This window comes from Myotis daubentonii, chromosome 1 (assembly GCF_963259705.1).
Source record: "Myotis daubentonii chromosome 1, mMyoDau2.1, whole genome shotgun sequence".
NCBI classification, from domain to species: domain Eukaryota; kingdom Metazoa; phylum Chordata; class Mammalia; order Chiroptera; family Vespertilionidae; genus Myotis; species Myotis daubentonii.
Genome location: NC_081840.1, coordinates 208,417,723 through 208,439,654, shown reverse-complemented (window position 1 = coordinate 208,439,654; position 21,932 = coordinate 208,417,723). Strand labels below are relative to the sequence as shown.

At 50.9% G+C, this 21,932-nt stretch overlaps 1 protein-coding gene across 10 annotated transcripts in view; it reads right to left on the bottom strand.

Annotated features, from left to right (window-relative positions):
* The window catches only part of APBB2 (amyloid beta precursor protein binding family B member 2), a 329,970-nt gene that overhangs the window by 62,930 nt on the left and 245,108 nt on the right, over window positions 1-21,932 (bottom strand). For all 10 annotated transcript variants that reach the window (XM_059672664.1, XM_059672717.1, XM_059672706.1 and 7 more), the window contains 2 exons: window positions 4,330-4,476; window positions 1,363-1,490 (listed from right to left, as the gene is read on the bottom strand). In XM_059672664.1, the coding sequence (XP_059528647.1) occupies window positions 1,363-1,490; window positions 4,330-4,476 (275 nt within the window). The remainder of the gene's footprint in view (window positions 1-1,362; window positions 1,491-4,329; window positions 4,477-21,932) is intronic.

Genomic DNA, 21,932 nt, shown 5'->3' with positions numbered 1-21,932 from the left:
GTTATCCCACCAGCAGTCAGAGGACACCTCCCCTTTCTTCTGCAGACCACTCCTCGAGTCTGGTTCCAGCAAGCACGCTTGTTCTTTGACCGGTGGATGCCTAACCATCTTCCTTTCTGGCGTAGAACTTGCAGCTGAACCAAGGCAGGGGCAACCCGAGGCAGAGCTCGAGGGACGACCACACGCTCCGATAAACCAGCTGCCCAAGGACGGAACCAGGAGGGCCACCTCGCTGCTGCCTGGGGTTTTCACCCGTGTTGACAATGTTCTTACCCAGTTTCAACAACGCAGTAACTAACCACCCTATAGCGCATCCCTAAAAGCTACGAGGTCCTCAGTTACGCCGAGAGTTGCCGAAGATTAAATGAACAGTTGACCCCGGAACAAGCGCAGGGGTGAGGAGCACCACCCACCCGAGCAGTTGAAAAGCCACATGTAAGTTCAGTCGGCACTCACACACTCCAATTTCCAGCCGAGCTGGAGAATACAGTTGACCCTTGAATTACATGGGTTTGAACTACTTGGGTCCAATACGAGAACCCAAGCAGTTTAAGCCTGCGTTGCTCAAGGGTCAGCTGTGATGCGAGAGTTCAGTGCATTTAATGGAGCCCAGTTGCTGAACGGTGGCATCCGCGGACGTCTGTGATAAGGGCCACTTTTTAGATAGAATATGAACATGAACATCAGAACTTCCAGTCAGCCTGGAGGACAAAAAGTTCACCACACACCTGAGTAAGAAGCACTTCTGTCCAGCACACATTTTCAGCAGAATTTCAGAAAAAGGCGCACTGAATGGAGATTTGATATGACCAGATGTTTCAAATGTTAAAAAAAGTTCAGCCACCCCAAGCCCCAGGAGTTCCTGGTGATCCTGACACAGTGACCTGAAGGTGGTGGCTCAGGCTGTGCAGCTGGTCCCCCCACCACCCCCCCCTCACCCCCGGCAAACTGCTCCCCCACACAAGCCCTCTGCAGAGAAAGTACCAGGGGGAGGCGTGGGGAACGGCCCAGACCCAACCGAACGAAGTGGAGGATTAAAACAGGATGCAGAGCAGGGGGAAAGGAAGTGAGGGTTCAGGGAGCCTGGTGCGTTGGGAACGTCGCTGACTGAGGATGAGCAGGAGGAGAAACATGCAGAAATCGAAGGCAGGATCCAGAACTGACAAAAGGTTTGAGGTACGGAAACCAGGAGGGGAAGTCGCGTGGAGGGCTTCCGCGGTGGGGACAGAAATCAGCTGTAATGTGTTACATTTCTAAAGGAAGTCTACCGTCACTGCATGTTCAGCGAAGTGCAGCAGCAGGTGTGGAGCTACACCCGGGGTGCCTGGCGAGGGGACAGGAGCCCAGCCCCCGGGCACTCACCGGCCGTTGTCGCGGCCCACGCCCCACACGCGGATGCTCACGATGGGCTGCGAGTGGAGCACCGTGCGGTCCATGGGGTCCACCAGGCTGAGCGTGTCGTTCTCCAGGATCAGGTACATGTCCTTCCCCTGGAGCCAAAGAGAGCCCGTTACCCTCCTCCCGAAGTGCACACGCCTTCGCCATGTCTGCGGCTGCCTAGGATGTCCTTTCAAGGAGCTAAAGAAGCCACCCCGTGGTCTTGAATGTGTTCTCCTAAAGCAGTGGTTCTCAACCTTCTGGCCCTTTAAATACAGTTCCTCCCGTTGTGACCCAACCATAAAATTATTTTCGTTGCTACTTCATAACTGTAATGTTGCTACTGTTATGAATCGTCATGTAAATATCTGATATGCAGGATGGTCTTAGGCGACCCCTGTGAAAGGGTCGTTCGACCGCCAAAGGGGTCGCGACCCACAGGTTGAGAACCGCTCCGGCTCCGCAGTCCTGCGCGGGCTGTGCTTTCCGCCATGTCCTAAAGGGAGAAACACCCTCTCCCGAGTAAAAAGTTCATAGGTCTTTCATATTTCCTCACATCCCAACTTCCCTCTCCCTCCCCAAGTCCTCTGGAAAGTGTCCCTGGCCTGCTTTCTAGGCGGCTCTAATTTGTCATTATTTACACTTCTGCATCTTCAAGAAAAAGGTGGGCTCCCTGGAGAATCTGGTCCCCCACCAGCTCCAGGCCCGGCGTCCTCACACAACCATGCTCTCCCTACTCCTCCCCTGGCCAGACCCCAGCAGGCCCCCTCAACGGCCTCTCAGAGCCACAGCATGTCACGCCACTTCATGCCTGTGTGATGTGGCTGGCATGTACCTTGCTCCAGGTCTGACACAGCCTGTGATGCCGTTAGCTACAGGGTGTTGTGCATACACCACCGCAGGGGGAGGTCATGGCTTCTTCTCTCCCACATCACCACTCAGGCTTTCGGCTTTGGACTCCTGTCCCCCCACAGGGGTTGGCCCTTTGAGGGCGGGAATGCTAACTATTCAACTTTATTTCCCCTGAAATTCCTGAAGCATAATTTTAAGAAATGATTCAACTCTGATGTACAACTGAAAGGCTGTGCCTCCTGAAGGTCACGGTCACCCCTGGTGCTGTGACACTGAAGCGAGGGAGGCCTGGCTGGGAGAACGGTGAGGCTTCCTGGTGGGTCTTCAAGCCCCAAAGCAGGACAACTGAGTTCCTCTGAGGCCTGGCACTTGAGAAGGATGTTTTAGGTCCCCATCCAAGGTTCTCAGAGTGAATACAAGCTCCATTGCTTCCGTGGCAGACATGGGTTTCGGTGCCTCTGCTGGCCAACGTGTAAGCTGAGAGTCTATGTCTGCGATCCAGGATCATCTGAAATCTCCCCAAAGGGCAGGGGAGCTGTTTCCAGAAGAGAGCCATGGCGGAAAGCACAGCCCGCGCAGGACTGCGGAGCCGGAGCGGCAGGCTGCCTGCTACCTCAGATCCACGGCACCCCAAGCATCCTTGCTGGGGAACTGCAGCTCATTCAGCTTGTGTGGGGGAGGGGGACAGGGTCCATGTGTCTGTGGCCACTTCAAGGTCACAGCTGTGTCCAGGCCTTGGGCAAAGGGCCAATCCTTCATTAACTAGTTTGCAGGTTAACCGTGACTGAGGTGCGGGTCCTGGAGAGATTCAGTTGCCCAGCATCTCACGGATGCTGGTCAGTAGCTGAGCAACGGTTCGCAGAGCAAGAAGAGGAGCCCAGCTGCCAACACCCTACACTGTCCTTCAGCTACAGGCTGGGCTCCTGGCCTCCAGACCACACAGCAGTGCCAGGAGCTGCATGACTGCTGAGACTGGGGATCCAGAGAGCAGAGCAGGGCCCAGGCCCGCCTGGGGCCACCAGGGATGTGCTTCGAGATAACAGAGTTGCTAAGGATTTTTGGTGCCTTCTTCTCTCTGTCCCTTTCCACCAAGACTGAAGCACTGGCTGCAGCCTGAAGGAGGTCCTCAGCCAGACCCGTGAGTGGATGGCTCCCGGTACAGCCCCCTTCTGTGCAGCTGCTTCATGGCAAACACTTTGCGGGACTAACAGACTGAGGGGCTCGCTGTGGCTGACATCAACACCTGACATGCCAAACACGCTTTTCAGGGTGTGGCCCACAGTGCGGTCAAGTCCCCCTCACCAGCTGGGAGATGCATTTCCTGCGGCCTGGTTCAGCTGAAACACCTCGCTGGGCCTCCCAAAGCCAAAGGCTCTGCCCACTGGGAGGGACCAAGCCGGGTAGACTCGTGTGGCAGCTCTACCCTGAGACGCTCCCGGCGTGCCGGCTGGCAGGTCTCAGAGCCCGGCAGGGATCGGTTTTTCACATTTCCATGATTTCTATGGGTCTTTCATATTGATACGTATTGTTTTCCTTTCTGAAATGATCTCAACTGATATTTCAAAGTGGATTTACTTTGTTCAAAGAGAGAAAGAGTAGATAGGTCTCGATTTCAAAGCTCATGTACAAAGTTGACTTTCAGATTGTCAATAAAGAATATGTTTGAAAGAAAAATTTTTCCAACTTTTAGAGCGGCCGCATCGACACTTCTGTGTGTATGTGTGGGGGCCACATTCCCCTTTGAGGACATACTTAGAGAGGGCCATGGGTCTTCTTCTTATATCCTCGCACGCCCAGTTGTGCACGCCAAATCCCAGGGGTTTTCTGGGCCCTGACGTCCACAGTGGATTCCTGGGGACTCAGGGTTCGCAGGTTAGACCCTGTCACTGCGACGTGGAGAACGTTCTCTCCCAGGGCCCCGTCCTCCCTGGGACCAGACACTGCTAACGGTGCCTCCTGCCCACACTACCTGCCTCTGTGGGGAAACACACCTGCTCCACCCCCGTCGCCCCTCAGGACCACGCCCCACAGAGCTCGGCTTCCACGGAGCCAGCGGGATGGAACCATGCCTGCCGTTCACTGCCCCCACGCGTTACTCACCTCTCCCCAGATGCCGACCGTGTCCCGGATGTCATTTTTGCAGTAAGAGAGCTGCCGGATGCAGTTGTTGACGGCAACACTGCTCTTCCCAGGGGCGAGGTCGTCCTCTGCCATTTCTACCCATCCCAGGGAGCGCACAGCAAAGCACTGGAAGACAGAGTCAGGAACGTGAAATTCCTCACAGGTCACAGGTCATAGGTCACAGGTCACTCTCCATCAATTTACCATAAAAGCCCCTGCGAGGTATTCCTAATGAGCCTTTAGCTGCTACATCATGTGCTATCTCATCCCTATCTTTTAAAAAATTTAATTTATTGGTGTGACATTGGGCAACATGAACATGCAGTTTCGGGTGTGGGTTTCTATGTTACAAGAGCTGTAGATTGCACCAGGTGCCCACCACCCAAAGTCAAACCTCCTCGTCACCCCCTTCTCCCCATCCCTATTGTTGGAAAATTACAGTGTGACTTTTTTGCTATTAGAAAGTGTCATGATAAATATCATCTTGCCTAACTTTCTGTGTGTGTGCTCAGATTTTTTTCTTGGAATAGATAACTAGAAGTGGAATTATAAAAACTTCTAAGCTCATTTATCTATAAGAAGGCAGTTTTTTTCATCGTAAAAAGTGCAAACCCCATGAGCTCTGTTAGTTGTTAGCACCTAGAAAAAGACAATGGGAGAGAGAATGAATCAAGTCCGTGTTAGGCACTTTAATAACGACGAGGCAAAATGTACCCTCTAATGCCAGAAGTGGAGGGAAACGGGGAAAATGTGCTTCCGTGACAGCCGGTCTCAGTTCCTGCCGCTTGTTATGAGCACCACATCCCGCGAGGCCTGCAGGATGGCCAGGCTCGTGACAAACCTTAAAGCACAAGCTCCGTTTGTTCTTTTATCATTTGCAGATATTTTGAGATGACGCTCCTTGCCTTTTAAAAGTTCAGTTATCCAATTAAAGTAATATAAAAAGCATCGTGTGCGTATCGCAACAGGTAAACAATCCAAAGACGTGTAAAGAAAGAAATCCCCAGGACCCGTGCGGGCTGCAGCATCCGCTTTGCTGATCATCACCAGGGTGGCCGGGTGGCCGGACTGGGATCCTCACCTGACCCTGCAGCCGGGGCCCCTTATCCCCCTCGGAGGGTTGGGTCCTTCTGAGCTTGCATCAGTGGAAGAGACCACCTTCCCGGGACGGGGTGGGGGTGGGGGATCTTGTAAAGTTTCCCAAAGTGAATGTCACAATAAAATGAGGAAACGCAGCCAACTGTCCCAAAGTGACCCCTTCAGTCCAGTTCAACCTTCCCCGTCTCAGCCTCCCGGTCCAGACTCCTTCCCGAGTTGTTAATCACAGTATCTCAGGGGGAACACACACACAATTACCAAAGGCAACCTACTTAAGCCCAGTGCACGAGGATCCTCCCATCCTACAGAACAGCGGTTCTCGACCTGTGGGTCGCGACGCCTTTGGCGGTCGAACGACCCATTCACAGGGATCGCCTAAGACCATCCTGCATATCAGATATTTACATTACGATTCATAACAGTAGCAACATTACAGTTATGAAGTAGCAGTGAAAATAATTTTATGATTGGGGGTCATAACATGAGGAACTGTATTTAAAGGGCCAGAAGGTTGAGAACCACTGCTCTAGAAGTACTGAGGTACCTGTGTGACCACCCGGAGCAGAACCGCTGCCACATGCTGATGGTGCCTACGGGCCGTTCACAAATACACCAGAAAGAGAAGGTTGCCCCTGCGATGACTGTGAAAGCTCCTCAGGGCCCTGTGTCCTGGGGAGAGGTCTGGGAGATGCCCTCACATCCCCTCTGCCGGCGTGTGTGCCACTGCAGTGCAACTGCTCGATGTTATTACAGGTTTTTGTTGTTTTTAAAAAAATATGTCTTTATTAATTTCAGGGAGAAGAAGGGAGAGGAAAGAGCAATAGAAACTCCAATGATGATAGAGAGTCATTGATTGGCTGCCTCCTGCACGCCCCCTACTGGGGATCCAGCCCGCAACCCGGGCATGTGCCCTTGACCGGAATCGAACCCGGGGCCCTTCAGTCTGCAGGCCAACACTCTATCCACGGAGCCAAAACAGCTCGGGCTCAATGCAGTTTTGAGTGCATGGCTCTAGAGTAGGGATTGTCTGGATTCAAATCTTAGCTCTTAGATGTACTGTTACTGTGATTGTGGGAAAGTAATATACAAAGTCCCAATTTTTTTCCATTTCTAAAAATAGGAATAACGATTGTTACCTCTCAGGGTTCTCACTAGGAGAAAACAATGTAATACAGCAAGAGAGCCCGCGTGTAGAAAACACTCAATGGACATGTGTTGAGTGAAAGAGCGAATGAATGCAGTGCCGCATAAATCTTAACGAGGGTCGTCAAAGGGGAGACTGACAGGAACGGAACGTTGGTACTTAGGGTGACCACTCATTTCAGTTGTCCCCAGGATGGCTCTGGCTCATGTCTGTTGTTGTGGCAAAATCATTAAGAGCAGCTCCCGGTTTGAATAATAAATTATTACAGTCACTCTAGTCAAAATTCCAGCCACTCGGCCTCTGGTATGGAAATAGGCTCGGACAGGATCCTGAGATGTGCCCAGGTGGAAATGGGGTTCAAAATCAACAGAAGCTGCTAGGAGTAGAGTGTCTCGGTGATCCTGGGTTTGAACCCTAAGAAACCATTAATGTGGGATGTCCTTAAAACTAGAAGCCAGGATCATATTTTTTCACTTCCTCTAATTGCCTACTACAACATCCTACAGACCATGAATACCCAAAAGAATTTATTAACAATAAGGAAGGTAAGAAACAAAAATACTGGCTGCTTTTTGTCCCTTGAGTCCACGAACACCTGGATTTCAAACTCAACCAGCTCACTAAAAAATATCAAGGGTATTTTTCTTGCCTAAGAAATGCAAATGGCTAACTAATCGGACCACAGCACATTAAGTATATTGTTTTGTCACGCAGATAAAGAGAAAACAAAAGCCCTAAAATATTATTATAAAGATTTTAAGTGATTTCCTTGTGCAGTCCTGCGCTTGCAGTTTAGTTTCTGATTTGGAGAGCTTCACCACCAGAGCAGAAGAAAAGCGGGTGTATGGGGAATAACTGAGCTCCACCGGGGAATGTGCTCAGCTTCCGCCCAAGGACGGAGCGGCAAAGAGCAACCTGTGCTGCTTGGTGCTGCCCCCTGTGCCCTGGAAGGTTTATAACCACCATCACTTTTCCTTTGGGCGGGACGTGTGTGTGTGTGTGTGTGTGTGTGTGTGTGTGTGTGTGTGTGTGTGTATTTAATGGTTTCCATACTGATCAGCTCTGGGAAGACTCATGTCAGAGTATGGGAAGAGTTCAAAACATGTAATAACACTGCCTTTAAAAATGCTTTTTCAATTTTTGAATAAAGCTCACTAGTTGCACTTTGCTTGATGCTTGTTCTTCAATAGTTCTTAACCAAAAGAGCAAAAATGAGTAATGGTTTAGAGTATGCACTGTGCCATCAGATGAATCTGGATTCAGTCATAACCTTGCTATTTACTAGCTGCTGACTCGGGGCAAGTCACTTCAGGTTTCTAAGTCTCAGTTTCTTCCTCTGTAAAATGGGACTAACAATAGTACCTATACTTTACAGTACCACTGTGAGGACTAAATGAGGTAAAATGCCAGTAAAGTGCTTAGTATACTGCCTGGCATATAATAAGAACTCAATAATGTTCATTATTATTATTATTACTAGAGGCCCAGTGCACAAAATTGTGTGCGGGTAGGGTCCCTAGGCCTAGCCTGTGATCAGACCCATCTTCCACCCACTCGCCAGCCCCTGGTCCCGCCCCCACCGCCCCTGCCAGCCATCTGGTTCCCCTTGCTGGCTCCAGATCCCGCCCCCTGCCACCACCAGCCACCCGGTTCCCCTTGCCAGCCCCCCACCTCATAGTGACTGGTCAAGCGGTCATTCCGGTCGTTACGCTTATGGTCGCTGGCCTTTTATTATATAGGATTGATACATTTAATTCTTTTCTATGTGTGGATTTTAACGATTTTTCTAGTTTAACTGATTTTAGCCAAGCTAGCACATGGAGTGGAGGGGAGGTACCACAGATCATGGTATGTGTGAGCACACCACCTACAGGGCTTTGTTAAAATGCAGAAAACTGGGCCCGTCCCCATGGTTTCTGATTCAGTGAGTGAGGGTAGAGCTCGAGAATCTGCCCTGTGCACACTGTCCAGCAGGGGCGCCACCACACTTCCTTCTTTTCTTCCTTCCTTCCCCCTCCTTTTTTCCTTCCCCAACTCCCAACACCTGGTAACAGATCACTGAAGGTAGGAATCTCCATGGAGACAGGGGAAATACAGCTGCAATCAACTGAGGCCTGTCCACCACACTGCTGTCCACACAGTGTTCTGTGATGGCCTGTTGTTAGGCTCAGGGACAACCTGAGGGCAGGGCCAAGGGTCAGCCCAGTGTGGGGCTGGGGCCCCCGGGCCTCCTCAGCTAGAGTGCTGCTCCTTCTCTTACACCAAAGGCTTCCTGCTGTTTAAGAACAGCCAGTGCTCCCAGCAACGACAAATCCTCTACAACGCCTGGCCCACTGTCACTCTTCCTTAACATGCTGAGTAGAGTGAACTGTCACCACATTATTAACAATATAAGTTTAAAGATAAAAACCAGAATGTCAATTTATTAATTTCCAGGGAGAAACATGTCTACCTGGAGGCTTGGGTTGGCTAACAGGAGGATTTGTTCTTGAGAGAAAACCCACTCCCGTTTCTAGTGACCAGCCCACGGCAGGCTGCTGAGCGAAGTCACAAGCAGAGAAGCCCACTTCCGCATCCCAGCGGCCAGGGCCCTTGGAGATGCATGGCCAGGGTGCCAGAGACAGGCCTCTGGGTTGTGATTTAGTGCGAACACAGTTAACTGGATGAGTCATGCCCTGCCCAGGAGCCAGGCTGCTCTTCTGAGGCCTATTTTTATCAATGGAAAAGCTGAGTGGAGGAGGGTTCAACCAAGAGACTGAGCCCAATGTTTCGAATGTCTCAGGACAGGTTATGTGTATATGCATACTTCAACCCAAGCTTGCAGGCATGTCACACTGCACATGTTCACGTGATCGTCGCCATCTTACTAGCGGTGACCATTTACCGAGAACTTCATATATTCTGTGCTGAGTATTTTCTATACAAAATTAAGAGCCTACACCTGGTGGGAAAAGCGTGAAGGGATGGCACTGACAATCACGGACCATTTTCCAATTACTACATGCTTCACGACACGTGGCACACGTTCCCCCAACCCTTCAAAGTATGAGATACATTTGCTATTTTCTACGGGAGAAACCGAGGCTCAGGGAACTTAGTGAACCGCCCAGGGTCACGCAGAAAGTACGCAGCAGCTAGAGTTCCACCAGAGGGTTAGTCCTGAGGGTAGGTCATTATCCTGAAGAAACCAGCTCAGTGCAGTGACCCACCTGAGGACCAGCGGGGTGCCCAGCCTAGTCCCAATCCCACTGCTCTTTCTTCTACGTTAGATGTTCTATAAACAGGACCCTCCATCCAAAGGAGGCTCTTTGGGACCAGGCCTGTTCTGTGGCCCTCGGATAGCCCACTACTCAGAGGGCCCAGCACATACTTCATGCTTCATAACGTTCGTGTCAAATGAAGACACGTGAGCTGGAGACAGACCAAGGTCTGGTGGTAAGAAGGGACCAGATCTGGTTAGGAGCCCTGGACCACCACTTCCCGGCTGTGCCCTTGCCAAGTTAATTGTCGCCAGTTTTGCATCCTTGGAGGGATAACCCTACCCTTGCAAGTAGTGCTGCGAGGATTCAAGGGGTGTGTGCCAAACCCTGGCAGGGAGCTGGCACAGCCATTTTCACCATAGCCCAAGGCCCAAGGCAGCTCAGAGTCACCACGAAGCATCTCTAAGAAAGGATCTGACAGTCACCACAGAAACTTCTCCTGGTGGAACAGTGAACACGTTGCACAAAAGCAGCAGAAGTTCCTGCTGGAGACACTCGGATGCCAACAAAAGCCGGGTCTGTGGCAGCAAACACCGGATTCCCAGCCCACACTCTCAGAGCTTGAGCGAGAACCCATGCAAGTCCAGGCCCAGAAGCTAGGCTGGCGGACCCGCCTCTATTCCTGCAGAGGAGCAGCAGATGTCCCCACTACTGGGAAACCATCCTTCCTCCCAGAAAGTGTAAACGGTATTTTAGTCTTCCCCACAGGAGTCCAGGAAGAGACTGGAGGCGAGTTCTCTGGTCCACACGGCTGACTTACACCACAGGGTCTGTGTCTGTGTCCGAAAGCTGAGAAATGCTATTTGCAGAGTAAAGCGTAGAGTAAAACCATCGTGACTACCCAAGCCTTGCACGTAGAGTGGGCCTGTCATTTTGCTGGGGGAAGCGAGATGGCCAGGTGAGCTCTAGGGGAGATGCTGGTTCAGAGAGAGGAGCAGAGAGGCCTCAAGTCCAGAGTCAGGCTGTGCCCTCCGGGCTGGGGCTGGGGACCGAGGCAGCAGGGAACAGCCGGAGCGGGGACACTGGAGAGATGGGGTTTTACACAGTCCACTCCCAACTAGAGACGAGTCTACTTGTAATACGGGAATTGCAACACTCAAATAAACAAGAGTGTCCTTCTCATCAGCAGTTAGCCATACGTGTGCTCTCAGGCGGAGTCTGAGGCAATTCAGGACTTATCGACCCCCTGCTAGAAAATGGGCCCAAGATGTCTTCACGAAGAATGATGCCACTCGGGTCCTGAGTGAAGCCCTTGCTCTGAACAGCTGCAGTGAAATACAGCCAGTCCTCATTATCTGAAGATGCACCTGCTCACCGAAACGTATTTGTCACCCGGAGCGAACACTCGTGGCACTTCCGTGGTCACTCGTGGACGTGCAGCGTGGCAAAAACGTGAGGTGCGTGATACGCATGTTCCCACTGAGGTTGAACAAGGCAATTCGCTGCCTTCTAATTTCAGCTCTCCTACTGCATAGAAGTGTCCTTCCCGTGGTCTATTAGCGCCTTTTTTTTTTTTTTTTTTGCATTTTTGTGCTTTTTGTTGGTGACTTCGCTGCTTAAAATGCACCCCCAAGCACAGTGCTTAAGTGCTGTCTAGTGTTGCTAAGTGGGAGAAGGCTGGGGTGTACTTTATGGAGAAAATATGTCACGTGAGCTTTGCTTAGGCGTGAGTCACAGAGCTATTGGCTGTGAGTTCCATGTGAGTGAACCAATAATCCACATTCAGGAAGGCATCTCTACACAGAATCACACACAAAACAAGGCTATGCATTGATGGGTTGATGCAAATGTAGTGACAGGAGGCTCACAGGAACCTAACCTTGCATGTCCCCTGGGGAAATGGTTCAGTATTTGCTAATTTATTGTGGTTGCACCTTCACAGAATGACTACAGATAGTAAGAAATGGCTGCATCTGCCCTTCACCCCAGGCAAGGGGTAGTGAAGGTGAACTGAATGACTCTCACGCTTCCTAGATCTTGGTGTAGGAGGGTGTAGGTGGGACAAGGAACCAGGAAACCCTGGGTTCTTGTCCTGGTGCTGCTACTAACTGGTGACTTTCAGGACGTCACCTGCTAGGCCTCATGTTCCTCATCTGACAAATGAGAGAGGAGAAGAAGGGAGTGTAAGAGGAGAAGGGTTTGGGCTGAAAGCTCTCTCAGGACTCCTCCCACACTAAGGTACCCCTCAGACACCGTCCCTTCCTGACCCCGCTGTCACTCACTGGGCTCCAGCCACACCGGCCTCCGGGCTGATCCCTCCTCCAGGCCCGGCTTTCCTGGGCGCTTCCCCTCATCTCCTTGGTCCCACCTTCACCTCTTCCTCAATGTCACCTCTCAGGAGGCCTTCCCTGACTATTAAACCTGCCTCCCGAGACCACCTAGCTCTCTTCCCTGATTTATTTTCCTCCATGGCAAGGATTTTCATCTAAGACACTTATATTCCACTTGTTTTGCTGTTCCTCTCTCAACACTGGAATGAAATTTCATGAAAGCAGGACCTGGCCTGCAGCACCCCGGCCCCCAGGCAGAGAGCCTGCCGTCAGGGTGAAGGGAGCCCACACGTGTGCAGTCAGGTGTGAGCGGTACGGTAAAAGTTAGCTCCAATTATCGGCATCATCGGACTGATTGCATTTTTATTGTTGGTTTATAAGAAAGCCTTCATTGCACTACTCACCAATAAATCTGCGACGTTTTTACAAGCTGTCTGAGATGAACTCCGTGAGCTCATCAAGTGCAAAGGCCTACAAAACCTCAATGAAAAGCACTGCCGTTACCAACCAGAGAGAGCACTCACGCTGTCCTAGGTCCCATCTGAGGTGATTCCTAGAATTTGCAGCATAGTCCCGGGGACAGGCACTTAACCACGGCGGAAACCCACGGCACACACGGCTCTGGGGACGCTGGAGTCCGACCCCTCATTTCACAAACGAGTATCAAGTCTTGAGAGCATTTTCCAGAGTGGCTGCTAGTAAAGACGAGGCCTGCCTTGTGCCGGGTGGAGTGGGCGCAATGGGGCCTCGAGAGAGTGGAAGCCACCGTTAAAGGATCCGCAAGTAACTACCACTTCCTGCAACGGTCCCTGGCCAGTCGGTACTTACTGTGAATGCAAAGATGAAGGGAGTAGGAAGAGATGCTCTTGCAAGATGTGTATGGCAATTCAAGAAAAAAGAAGAATTTTAAGTAGTTGTTTTAGAGAATTTGCTTTACATGAGGTACACTGAGTTCTTAGGGGAGGAATGCATGTGCACAGCTCTGATATTAAAAAGAAGGACGTTTTCAGCAATCGGTTAGAATAAGGACTGGGAGCCTGATCCCAGCGATGACGAGGTGTCTGAGGAATAGACATATCTCGGGCTTTATCTGAAGACAGACAGGCCAAGAGAGACCTCTCGCGGCCTCGGCTCGCAGGCAGGCGGGAAGCAGTGCTGCCGATGACAAACCTGTTTTAGAAACATGTCGCGTTCCTCAGGCAGTGATTTCCCACTTTGTTCCTCACCTGGAGACTGGCAGCTCTTACCGTTTAGCTGAGCTGAGCTCCTCAAAATGCAAGATGGGTTTCTATTAGGATGAAACAGCTTTAGCCCACTGTAACTTACAGGTTGGCTTCTGTTCCAAGTAGGCGACGTACCCGTGTCTCAAATATACTTGCGCTTTAACGTGTGCGTGTGCGGACACAAGGAAAGATGGATAGAGCCTTAAGGGAGCCCGGCAGCCCCAGGAACTGGAAACCTGAGAGCAAGCACAGCTGACGAACCCTGGTGATCACACACAATGACTGAGGAGAGGAGGGACCCAGAGTGTTGGAAGGCAATGGATTCCCCAAATTCCAAGAGAAGTGACTGCAGATTGGGTCCTGCCACAAAGCCTTGAGGTGGTCACCAGGAAGTAAGCCGCTTGCGGAGGCAACCCTGGACAGAGACAGGGCCCAGAGAGAAGCCCCAGTGAGCAGAACAAGCCAGGAAGGATCAGAAGGAAGGAGAGAAAAGTTCCCCTTATCCAGCACACACAGCCTGCAGCCTCAGCGCCATGGGTGCGGCTGGGCCACACTGCAGACTTGAGCCGGCTCTCTGAACAGACCAGGGTTCCCAGACTGGGACCAGCTGGAACAGAGCCTGCTGTTGCCTGGGGCTCGTTACTGCCACCTGCAGGACAACTGGGACTCTGCTCCCAGTCCCGGAGTGGTCTTGGGCTGGGTCTAGTGATCTGAGCCAGACTGTTGGCTCAAGGGCAAGGGGAAGCCTCATGCCAAAACCCAACTCTGCTTTTCCTGAACTCCTACGGTAGGTCCTCAGCAGCTCATCTCTTAATGCTCTGCCATTCTCTGAATTAATGCCAGCTCCCCAAATGGCCTCTGAGCCTTGTGTTCAGCTCAAAGCCTTTCTTGTCCTCTTTGCTTGATCATTGAGGTCCAGCGAGAAGTGACGTGCCCAAGGCCTCCCAGACTCTGGGTGGCAGGTACGGTGAGTGTGGGGTCTCCTGATCCTTAACACAGTGCCCCTTCCATTACCCACTGCGGCCCCCCCGGGAGCCACCTGAGATCAAAGACCCCTGCAAACCATGTATTTTTCAAACCGCACAATGCCTAGGTGAGTGCCAAGTACATCATCAGCACTTAATATCTGCTGATTACTTTTCTCTTCTGATGAGAAGATACAGAGTAGCCAGAGAACAATCGCCAAAACTAATCAGAGCAGCATGAGTCCTATGAATTACAAATTATACATTCATGTAATATATATTACATCATATTATAATATTACATTATTTTTTCAGAGAAGAATGAAAAGGGTATCTTGAATTATTTTTTTTTTAAATATATTTTATTGATTTTTCACAGAGAGGAAGGGAGAGGGACAGAAAGCCAGAAACATCGATAAGAGAGAAACATCGATCAGCTGCCCCCTGCACCACTGGGGATGCGCCTGCAACCCAGGTACACACCCTTGACCGGAATCGAACCCGGGACCCCTCAGTCCACAGGCCGACACTCTATCCACTGAGCCAAACCGGTCAGGGCTCTTGAATTATTATTACTATTATTTTTTTTAAAACCTCACCCAAGGACATTTTTTCATTGATTTTTAGAGAGAGGGGAAGGGTAAAAGAGAGAGAGACATCAATGTGATAGAGAAACATTAATCAGTTGCCTCCTGCACTCGCTCTGATCAGGGATCAAACTTGCCACCTGGGCATATGCCCTGAGCGGAAATCAAACCCATGACCATTTGGTGTATGGGATGACACTCCTACCAACTGAGCCACACTGGCCAGAGCTTGAATTATCTGAATGACTGTGGAACAAATGCCAGCCAAGTTGTCCTTCTACATAGGGTATCAAGAAGAAGGTGGGGGTTTTGGAATTATGAGGGAAATTTGGAGAATGGTAATAGTGAACTTCTTAAGGAAAATGATGTTAAAACAAGGAACCCTGTACTGAGGGAACTGTGGGCTCTTTATTCCTGGGGCAAAGCTTCCAAAAGAGTTTGATGAGTTCACTGTCCTCAGGGAACCTCCTGTTTCAACAACGATTGCCTACGCCAGCGTCACCAGTTCATTCTGTGTTTGTTATGATTCTGTCTGCAATATGCAGCCTCTGTGAAACTCACTGCATGGCACTGATTAGAGCAGTGATGGTGAACCTTTTGAGCTCGGCATGTCAGCATTTGAAAAACCCTAACTTAACTCTGGTGCCGTGTCACATATAGAAATGTTTTGATATTTGCAACCATAGTAAAACAAAGACTTATATTTTTGATATTTATTTTATATATTTAAATGCCATTTAACAAAGAAAAATCAACCAAAAAAATGAGTTTGCGTGTCACCTCTGACACGCATGTCATAGGTTCGTCATCACTGGGCGACCATCCCACTTTTCAAATTTCTTTGGGAAGAATCCTTACCTCTTAAAGGAGAGGGTGCCAGCATGTAAAAGAGGCACACAATAATAGTCATTTTTATAACTTCAGGAAATCTCGACTCTTTAACAGTGCAGTGCTGGCCAGTCCACATTACCTCATTCTACACAGGGTACCATGCAGCGCATCGGCACCTACTACACAGTCACTGAGCACGGCCACGTGTGCCTCTGCAGCCTTTCCGTCCTTCTTGGAGAGGACCCCGGAGAACTCTAGAAGGACAGGGATAGTGTTCCACATGGAATGCAACCCCAAAGGTCGCTGTGGGCCACGGGCAGATCTCCCAGCTTCCTGTGTCCATTTCTAACACCCTGTTACCTTTTTAATGACTTAAAAAAAAAAAAGGATTTTTGGGAAAATGTTTCATAGGTACTACTTTATTTAGCGACGGTCTTATCTCCTGGACAGTATGAGTTCTCTAATGCAACAAGCCAGAGGCTGCAATCCCTCACTTTTAGGCCATTCTTTCTCTGAAAATCACTGCAAGCGCTGGGGAGAAGTGGCAATTGACAGTTTCCTACAAAATGGGCAACTTTAAAGTCAATTATTATTTAGAAAGAACTTTGGAGTATTTTTTTAAAAGCTAGTACGAAGCCTCTGGGGAGTAAAGCCCAACGCTTTTCTGTTCTTTCTTTAAAAAAAAAAATTTATTTATTTTTTACAGAGAGGAAGGGAGAGGAATAGAGAGTTAGAAACATCGATGAGAGAAACATCGATCAGCTGCCTCCTGCACACTCCCTACTGAGGATGTGCCTGCAACCAAGGTACATGCCCTTGATCGGAATCGAACCTGGGACCCCTGAGTCCGAAGGCCAATGCTCTATCCATTGAGCCAAACCGATTAGGGCGGCCCAACCCTTTTCAACCAGGACTCTGGAAGCTGAGGCCAGACTGGGCTTCCAGCCCGGGCACCAGGACAGGAAGATGTGTGTCACTGAACATCTTGATCCATTCAATCTATTCACCCACTAACCGACAGTTAAGTTTTTAATTAAACGGTTAGCGACGTTGCTTCGAGAACTGATCTTAAACGCTTCTTCAACTCGAAGCAACTGAAATTCCACGGATAGCTGCAGGTGACTGCTTTTCCTCCTGCGATTCCGGTTATGTTGTAACTGCTGTTCTCAAACCATTACTTTCCTTTGCTCCCCTTCCCAGTGTGATCAGGGTCCGACCGCCTTGCATGTAATCACTGTTGAATAACAATGTGCTAAGTGAATGGCCGGCTGAATCCATTGCAGACATGCGTCGAGAGCTGTCACCCTCGGTGTCCGTTCAGAGACAGAAAATACGGAAGCCTGACTCCTGAAACAGTCTCCCGATGAGCGGCAGAGCCAGGAGGAGAACGCAGGCTCTGATCTTTGTGGCTTCACACGTTGATGAGATTTTTAGACAGGAGTCCCCGGGGCGAGGGGACCGTGTGGCTTAGCTAAGACGGCTCAGCATGGGGCCTATGCCAACAGTCCTGTAGGAGGAACCATCATTTCACTACGAATTTTCTTAACTGCAAAGAAATAAGACACGTTTGCATGACTCCCGAGATCCTGGTGCTGGAATTGAGTTCTCAGTCAACAGCCCCAAGAGAACAAGGCTGAATATCTGCTGGTAACGTCCCCGGCAGCCTGGCAACCCCGGCTTCAGGCCCCAAGTCTCGACCAGCTGGCCCTTCCTGGAGGACCCAGCCCTGATAGAGGGATTACCCGCTGCTTCTGCCTGAGGCCGCTCAGCTCAGTGACCATGCGGGGCCCAGAATTCCCTGCCAGGGTCCTGCGGGGCCAGGCTCCCGCACCTCGGGATGCCCGTCTCCGCTGTGGCTGCTGGCAGCTGCTCACCCCCCCACCTGTTCCCACCGCCTTCCTTCAGGGGCAGAGGGGAGACTGCCTTCCCTCATTAGCCTCTCCAGGCATCTGCCACCACAGGGCGCAGCTGCCAACCGTTGGATAACAGTGCAGCTCGTTTCAAGAGCGCCCTTCAAAACGCGGGGGCTCACACGCTGCCAATTCCTCGACTGCTCATTCAGGGACCAGAAGTTCATAAGGGACAGGGAGCCGTGGTCCTGCCGGGAGCACAGCATCATGTTGGGCCGTGTTGGCAAATACAGGGAGGAAAACAGTTGTATAGACACAGAAGCTGCCCTCTCGCTGGGAGACAAATGATCATCCGGGGCCAATGAGTGGCTCAGTGTCCAAGGGGCTCTGCCCGGTGGAAGCCACGCTGGCCCAGGTCAGGAAGCCGGGCTGGGGTCCTGCTCTTCTGAGACCAGCCTGTGCTCTTGGGCAGGTCACGTGGCCTCTCTGCTTGCCTCCCACTCCCCCCTCAGGCCTGATGGGATGGTCCTGACTTCCTCTTTGTGAATGTCAACCTGAACGCCACGCACAGGAGGGCGGCCCGCATTCTTCCAGGACGCGGTCTGCGCGTCCCTGGCCCTGTGCCTTGGTTTCTTGATGCCATCGTGTCAGTAATCATGCTCTTCACTAAAGACATTTTCGTTGACTGACTGAAAGGTGGGAATGACATTTCACAGGTTGCATGTCCCAAAGGCGGCCACCAGAAAGCCTCCCATCCCACGTGCTCTCTGCAGTGTGACCTTGCCACTTGCCCTCAAGAGATGGACCCATGTCTCCAGGGTCGGTCTGGCCTGTGGCCTCTCTGACCCACAGGAGTGATGTGGTGCCGTGTCCAGGACCAGCCTCGTCTCACCTGGTGGCTTCAGCTTCCTGCTTCTGCATGAGAAGGACACCTGCCCACCCAGAGACCAGCACTGCGAGAAGCCGAGGCCACAGGGACAGGCCCTGGAGGGTGAGACCCCAAGTGAAGAGAGAGAGACCCCTGAGAGCACTGAGCTGCCAGCCACACGGGCGAAAAGCCTCCTTGGAAGTGGATCCTCCAGCCCCAGCCGCCCCCTTGTGGCTCAGAGAGGAACTGCACGGCGGAACCCTTCTCCAGTCCACAGAATCATGAGCAAAACAGGCAGTTGCTTTACCAGGGTTCCTCAAACTACGGCCCGCGGGCCACATGCAAAACCAAATATTGTATTTGTTCCCGTTTTGTTTTTTTACTTCAAAATAAGGTATGTCCAGTGTGCATAGGAATTTGTTCATAGTTTTTTTTTAAACTATAGTCTGGCCCTCCAACCGTCTGAGGGACAGTGAACTGGCCCCCCGTTTAAAAAGTTTGAGGACCCCTGCTTTAGACCATGGTTGTTTTGGTGTCACACAGTATATAGGATTAGATAACAAAACAATGTAACCTACAGTGTTGGACAAGTAAGGATGTGCCTCAACAGATCTGCTCCTAAAAGCACTTGCTGAAAATGAACACACATTTACATATAATATTATTTAAAAATCTGCACTTACACTTACAGAAATGGGGAGAAGTGCTAATTCCTATTGCAATGCAAGTACACTCATCTGCTTAGGCACCATCTCCTGGGAAAGCACATGATTCACCCCTCACAGCCAGGGGAGACGCCCCACTCCTGACATCCCAGCTCAGCACTGAGCACAATGCATTGAATGTGCCTGTTTGCTGTCTGCCCCTAGAAGCAGGGGACATATCTAGTCCCCTCTGTAATAGGAATAATGATCATGGCTAACGCATAAAGAATGCTTATTGTGTCAAAGCTCTTGACATATATCTTATGTTTACAATATATCAACTCACTCACTGTTTAGAGTAGCCCTGTGAGGTAGACACTATTATTACCCTCACTCCAGATGAGGAAACTGAGGTAGAGAGGCTAAGGAACTTGCCCAAGGCTGGGCAATTTACCCCGATGGTAAGTAGCAGAGCCTGGCTTTGAACCCATGCAGTCTGGGTCCAGAGTCCATGCTCTTAACCATTACACCATGCAGCCTCTCCTTCGGCATTAGGCAATCCATAAATGCTGCTGGTGCTATTAATGAATCTACAACAGAAATCAACTCCAAACTTCTCACACAGATCAGGGTCTCAGAAGTAAACAAACCTGTGCCACATGAATAAAAATCAATTATAAGAACTACATGCTGACATAAAATCCCATATAAATGCTAAGTAATGATAATGAATTTGCTACAGAGACCAGAAATAAATCTGAATGAGAGAAGATACTCCCTACCCCTTCCTGTTTATCTATTAGTGCTAATCAAGTCAGTAGCCCCTAATATCATTACTTCCTGAAAAATCTATGCTAAGAGGAACCCGGGGAGGGCACAGACAAAGCTCACAGATGAAAACATTCGAATCTCATGCTCATTCACCATTCATTTCAGCAAGTTCCTCTATCAAACCTACTGACCAACTGATTTGTATCATCTCCTTCCCCTTTCTCTCCACCTGGGGCAGGTTACAATGAGAGTAAGGAGAAAAGCAGGGCTTTCACCAAATCCAGGGTTTGGATAAAAAAAATCCACAAGCAGCTGAGAACTGATTGCAAATGGCCACAAAAGAACTGGAAGGTCGGTGTAGACGGGCTATGACTGCTTCCCGGCGGAAGAGGCATGGAAACGATGCCTCATTTGCAGGTTTCAACACATGGTTTAGTAGACCAGCCGCGCCAGCAGCACCCGAGTGCTTAATAGAAACGTAGTTCCGTGTCCTCCCCCAGAGCTCCAGGATGTGTCAACATGTACAGAACACTCGCAAAGCAACCGCAAAGGACGAGCCATGTGAGCTTGGTGACGGTGAAAACAAAGGGGGAGTCTGTTCTCGCGTGGTGATGCTCCAGTTCCCTCACTGCACCAGCCTCCGACATCTCTGCGACCTCCACCCGAACTCCCAGGCAGCCAACCTGACCTTAAAGCTCAGGGAAGCAATGACTGGGAGTGGGTGGGCACGATGCTTTCTTGGACTTTGGCGTGAAATGCATCTGAGTTTGAGTCCCAGTTCCACCAGGTACCAGCTGTGCGAGAACACAAGTGATGTCATCTGTAATGTGGGGGAGGTAAGCCCAATGCCTTGTGTTTGCAGAAAATTGAATGCAGGTAGGTACCTGCACCAGCCACCTGTCTCCAGGCCAGGGGAGTACTCCAGGGCATACTCTGTCTTTCCTTCTCTTCTCCCGATCGGATGAGCCATCAGGCTGAGCCGTTTCATCGCCAGGTGCCAAGGATCAGAACTGCCGCACCCCACTTGGAACCTTCAAATTGCTCAGAACCAGAAGTGGCTTCCGAGATGATGACACATTCATTTCACAGAGGAAGCAGTGGAAACCCAGAGAGTGTAATGCTTGGGATAATACAACCTTCCTTACCCAGCTCCTTTATTATGGACTAGAGGCCCGGTGCACGAAATTCGTGTGTGTGTGTGTGTGTGTGTGTGTGTGTGGAGTGTCCCTCAGCCCAGCCTGCACCTTCTCCAATCCGGGACCCCTCATGAGAGAGGAATGGGGACCAGCCAGGCACAAAAGAGCTCACAAGAGAGGAATGTCCAACTGCCTCTCGCAATCCGGGACCGCTGGCTCCTAACTGCTCGCCTGCCTGCCTGCCTGATCGCCCCTAACCCCTTTGCCTGCCTGATCGCCCCTAACCACCTCTGCCTGCCCGCCTGCCTGCCGGATCCCCCTAACTGCTCCCCTACCGGCCTGATTGCCCCTAACTGCTCCCCTGCTGGCCTGATTGCCCCTAACTGCCTCTGCCTCGCCCTGCACCCGGGACCCAGGATTCCCTCCCTCTGGCCGGCCACCGGCACCCAGGACCCGGGCTGGCCGCACAGCAACAGGGGACTATGGGCAGGTGGCTTCGCCCGGGCCGCAGCTGCAGATGCCCAGGACCACGGGTCGGGCGGCTTGTCACTCTCCCAGGCAGCAGCCTGGCTGGTCCCCATTCCTCTCTTGCGAGCTCATTTGTGCCTGGCTGGTCCCCATGCGTCTCTCCCCAGTGTTGAGTGTCTGAGCCATTATGGTGTGACAGCATGAGGGCGTGACAACTATTTGCATATTAGCTCTTTATTATATTGGATATTAAGACCAGTGAAGTGCGGCTCTAAAAACCCCCTCCTCGCAAATATCCTGAGAACAATGCTCTTCACCAGAAGCCGACAATAGGCTGGGCGGTGGGAGGCCCAGGAGACCCACTTTTGAATGAACGCCGTCTCCACTACTAATTGTGTGACCCCAGGGCTTATTTACTCAAACTTTCTGGGACTCACTTGTCTCACCTGTAAAGGAGGCCCGTTAGG